The 5,111-nt window shown below is 42.4% G+C and overlaps 1 protein-coding gene across 1 annotated transcript in view; it reads left to right on the top strand.

Annotated features, from left to right (window-relative positions):
• Nucleotides 1-4,886, top strand: part of LOC121917020 (nitric oxide synthase, inducible-like) — a 74,222-nt gene extending 69,336 nt beyond the window's left edge. Inside the window, 5 exon segments of the mRNA XM_042442611.1 lie at nt 933-1,020; nt 1,326-1,447; nt 2,629-2,777; nt 3,033-3,227; nt 4,566-4,886. Coding sequence (XP_042298545.1) covers nt 933-1,020; nt 1,326-1,447; nt 2,629-2,777; nt 3,033-3,227; nt 4,566-4,694 — 683 coding nt within the window. The 3' untranslated portion in view covers nt 4,695-4,886.
• Nucleotides 4,887-5,111: the final 225 nt, after the last annotated feature.

Here is a 5,111-nt window from a genome sequence, read left to right as displayed (position 1 = left end):
AGCTTTATTTGTATACCGCTTTTTCAGTGATCAAAGCGGTTTACATCAATGGGGCTTGGTATCTACAGGGGTTCCTGGAACCAAACCTCAAGGCATACCAAGGGCTTATACATATTATGTCATCATCATCATCATCATCATCATCATCATCATCATCATTTCTTTCCCGCCTCTCCTCCTATCCTTATGTAGATATTTTCCCCTGCTATAAAGCTTTCTCTAGTCAACCCAGATCTTTTGGAACAACTAATTCCAAAGTAGTTCCAACTAATTTGGAACAACTAATTCTTTTGGAACAACTAATTTCTCCATGAATTTTATGTGATAGCGATATCTGTCCTAAGAAAGAGCAAGCGTGGGAATGTAGTGGTTTAAGCATTAGACTATGACTCTGGAGACCAGGGTTCGAATCCCAGCCCAGCCATGGAAACTCACTGGTTGACTTTGGACAAGTCACACTCTCTCAGCCTCAGGGGAAGGCCATGGGGCAAACCTCCTCTGAACAAATCTTGCCAAGAAAACCCCAGGATAAGCCCAACCAGTGGCCTTAGGGTTGCCATAAGCTGGAAATGACTTGAAGGCACACAACAAGGACAACAACATCTGCATTTTGAACATTTTAAAGGCAGAAAGTGCTCTGGAATTATAAATCAGTGAGGAGTGGTTATCATATCTGTGCTCCAAATGATGTTGATTCGTTTTCAAATGCACATTAAACTAAATTGAAAACCAAGACATGGACTTAAGACTGAAGGCCCTTGGACTTCCTTAGAAAGTCCATCCCAAAAGCTTGCTTTAGGGTAAAGGCTTATCCACTGCAAGTCCTTATTTTCTTTATTCATTTATTGGCAATATCAGCTGAATCTCAACACAGGGGATCTGAAAACATTTTAATATATATATTGTCTTTTTTCCTTTCTTCTTCCTCTTAGATGGAAAAGGTCCAGTGCACCAGGGCATATGCAGCACATGGCTGAACACTGTCGGCTTAAAAGAAATGATCCCTTGTTTCGTTTGCAGGTAATAATATAGACAAGAACTATCCAGTAAGAAAAGGTCTGTTGAACTCTTAGCTTTAAGAGTTATGTGGAGAGCCAGAAAAACATCCTTTGAAATGAAAATGGATCCAAAAGTATATACAGCGTATCTTGAAATGGCAATTTCTATCGCTTAGCTTTACAAAATATCTGCACCTCTTGGAGATGAAAAATTGCTTAAACTACTGTATTTACTAGTATTAGGTTTGCCAGGATCAATGCTCACTTACCTTCCTTTGAGTAATATAACCTTCTCTCCCCTGCTGCCCTTTCGGTGGCATCATTTAGTGCGGACGGGTTTCGACTTCCAAAAGACCCCCAAAAGCCATGCATTTTGATCGGCCCGGGTACAGGAGTCGCTCCGTTTCGAAGCTTCTGGCAACAACGTCTCTATGACCTGGAAATAAAAGGTAAAGAGCATGTTTTGTTCCGGCGCTGGGTGTAGTTTCAGGCTTCTCCAAGACTTTATTTGATGACATGCACTGACATGTGTTACTGCTGTTTTATAAATTTTACTGGTGGCAAATGATGCCGTCATTGTTGTGTGCCTTGAAGTTGCTTCTGATTTATGGTGACCATTAAAGTGAGCTTATCCTGGGGTTTTCTTGGCAAGATTTGTTCAGAGGAGGTTTGCCCCATTGCCTTCCCCTGAGGCTGAGAGAGTGTGACTTCTTGCCCAAGGTCACCCCATGGGTTTCATGTCCAAGATGGGAATCAAACCTTGGTCTCCAGATTCATAGTCCAATGCTCAAACCATGATGCTGACAAATGATGCAGCAGATGGTAAACAGCAGAGAAGCATCCCAACCCTTTCACTGATGGAGTAGAGCATCCCTTCACATTTAGTGATGGAACTGGGTCCGTAAACTACTACTTCTACTCAAAATATACCTACCTGGTAATTCAGTTCCCCATAGCTGTCCTCCAGAGCAAGACCAATGGAAGAGGGATTCCCAAGAGTTACAGCAAACCAACAAAACCAAAGTGTTCCAAGCACTGATGCATTTCCCTTTCCAGTAGTTATGAGATCTATGCAAGTAGATTAGTAATGGGGGGGGGGGGGGGAGATGACCAGGCTTCCTATTTTTTTCCAGCCTCAAACTGCCACACTGATGCATCACGAATCAAACAAAGTCACTAATCCATATTAATACTTACAGAATTCAAAGATATAGCATTTTAGTCAGTCGAATTGGTATGTCGAGAGATCTTGTAGCACCTTTGAGACTCACTGAAAGAAGTTGGCAGCATGAGCTTTCCCAAACTTCAGTCTACTTTCTCAGATGCATTTGGTCTGAGGAATGCATCTGAAGAAGTAGACAAAAGTCTACAAATGCTCATGCCACCAGCTACTTTCGTTCAGTGAGTCTCAAAGGGGCTACAAGATCTATCTACCATTGGACAGAGATAGAGGTTGAAGAGTTGGACTATGATTCTGGATTTGATTTCCCACTCAGCCGTGGAACAGGCTAGTTTCAAAGTATCAGGCCCTGGATATTTCCCCCTAAAGTCCTACCCTGGTTGCCCCGCTGTATTCCCTATCCTCAGTTGTCTTAGGAAAGTCAACTGACTTGGAGTCTCTGCCTTTTAGGGATCCAAGGGCGGGGAATGATACTCTTGTTTGGCTGCCGGCATGCCAGCCTGGACCACCTCTACAAAGAAGAAATGGATGAGATGCTTCAGAAAGGAATCTTCCAAGACGTCTACACAGCATACTCTAGAGAGCCTGGCCGTCCCAAAGTAAGACTCCGTTTCATCTTTGCTTTGAAAGCAAAGTACAGTCGCTCCTCCATATCCACAGATTCTTTATCCACGGATTCAAGGATCCTTTATCCATGTCTTGAAAATATTCAAAGAATGTATACATTCCAAATAGCAAACCTTGATTTGGCCATTTTATGTAAGGGACACCATTTTACTGTGCCGTTGTATTTGCATCGTAAACACGTACAACAGTGATAACTTTCTGAGTCGGCTCTTTCGTTTCCCCCACAGGTCTATGTCCAAGATCTTCTTCAGAATGATCTAGGATCCAAAGTGTACCGACTCTTACACGAGGAAGGAGGTCACCTGTATGTCTGCGGTGATGTCCGCATGGCCAGGGCAGTGGCCAAGACTGTGAAGGAGATGTTCGCAAAGCACCTCAACTTGACCGAAGAGCAAGCAGAAGACTACTGCTTCCAGCTTAAGGTATACTTACAATTGGCTTGTTTCACTGCTAATTCTGTCCAAGCAAACCATGGAGGCCAGACCATGAAAATATGGTGCCCACCAACCTCATTCTACCTAGCAAAGCCAACTAGGCCAGAAGTTGGGTCTTAGACCAACACTGATGATGGGATTGCAGTCTCCATCTCACCTGAAGGCAGCAGACTGGCATACATGGCAACTTTATCTGAACACCTACATCTACTCCCCCAGAGTATAGTGGGGTCTCCTTTCTTGGAGGTCTTTAAACAGAGGCTGGATGGCCATCTCTTGGGGATGCTTTGATTGAGAGTTCCTGCATGGCAGAATGAGGTTGGACTGGATAGCCCTTGGGGTCTCTTCCAACTCTAGGATTCTATGATTCTATGATACTTTTTAAAGTCTTGACAGTAAGGGCTGTTCAACAGTGGAACACACTCCTTCCTCAGAGATTGTAGTGTAGTCTCCTTCCTTGGAGGTCTTTAAACAGAGGCTGGATGGCCATCTCTCAGGGATGCTTTGAGTGAAAGTTCCTGCATGGCAGAATGGGGTTGGATTGCATGGCCCTTGGGGTCTCTTCCAACTCTATGAGTCTATGGAGAGGGCTCCTATACCTTGAATGGCTATGTAGAAGAAGGACTATCAGCAGGTGTTGCTTTTCACATAACAAGCAACACCTGTTGAAATGCCCTCTTTGACACAACAACAGCCTAAACACCCTGAAGTCATCAGATCTCATCTGATCTTGGAAGTTAAACAGGGTCAGGCCTAGTTGGTACTCAGATGGGAGATCGCCAATGAATACCGCGTATATACGGCTATATTTCAGAGGAAGGAACTGGCCAAACCACCTCTGAAGCTTCCTTGCCTAAGAAAACCCTATGGAATTCATGGGGTCTCCATAAATGAACAGGCAACTTGAAAGCACAAGCATTGAAGGTATATGAGCCCTCTCCAGTTTTCACTCTGGAAACCTTATCTATCCCTTGTTTAGACTTAATCGAGGTTAAATCATTGCCTACATCATTTGGCTCACATCTCATAGCCTTTGGCATTCATTTTTTAGAGATGGTTTTGGGTGACTCTTGACACACTCAGCCTAGTGTTGAAATAGAAAGTGAATAGAGAATATTGCTTTTCAAACAGAGCCTAGTTCCAACTCAGTCACTTCATATTAAAAAATCATGTTAACTTTTAAAAATTCATGACAAATCAATAGTGAATACCTTTTAACCTGGTTAAAAATGGGCTGCAATTGATCAATTTGATCAAGATGTTTATTCATAATTGGTACAGGAATAATAATCATTGTCAACGCTCTCTGGGTTTTTGCTTTCACAGCGACGGAAGAGATACCACGAAGACATATTTGGGGCAGTGTTTCCACATGAGAATCAAAGAGTCTCCGAAGAAATAAGACCCAGACAAGATGCAGGAAACTTGCCGTCTCAAGCCCAGCTAAAAATTTAGCTGCGTTTTACTACACGTTTTCGCCTTTTTCCACCATCGTCGGGGACCAAATTTTGCTTCCTCTCCAAAATTTGGAGGAGAATAAGTAGCATCTGGCTCATAAAATCCAGCCCCTTAAAAACACTACCAGTTATTTTTTAAAGACAACACTACGTTTTGTTTTATTTAATTCTATTTATTCAGTTTGTTTGTGTATATTTTATGGGATGCGGTCAGTTTTTTGTTTGGTTTTAAAGGATCTAATGCTGGACAAAGGCTCCTAATATGATGAGCCGATTTCTCCCTGCATTTACGGCTTTAGAAAAGGGAACAGAAATGATTCTAGATCTGTAAATAATAATAATAATAATAATAATAATAATAATAATAATAATAGAGGGGAATTGCCCCTCTTCTGCTGTTGTCTCTAGTGTGCAA

The sequence above is a fragment of the Sceloporus undulatus genome, chromosome 11 (genome assembly GCF_019175285.1).
Source record: "Sceloporus undulatus isolate JIND9_A2432 ecotype Alabama chromosome 11, SceUnd_v1.1, whole genome shotgun sequence".
NCBI classification, from domain to species: Eukaryota; Metazoa; Chordata; class Lepidosauria; order Squamata; family Phrynosomatidae; genus Sceloporus; species Sceloporus undulatus.
This window is presented reverse-complemented; position numbering and strand designations above follow the sequence as displayed.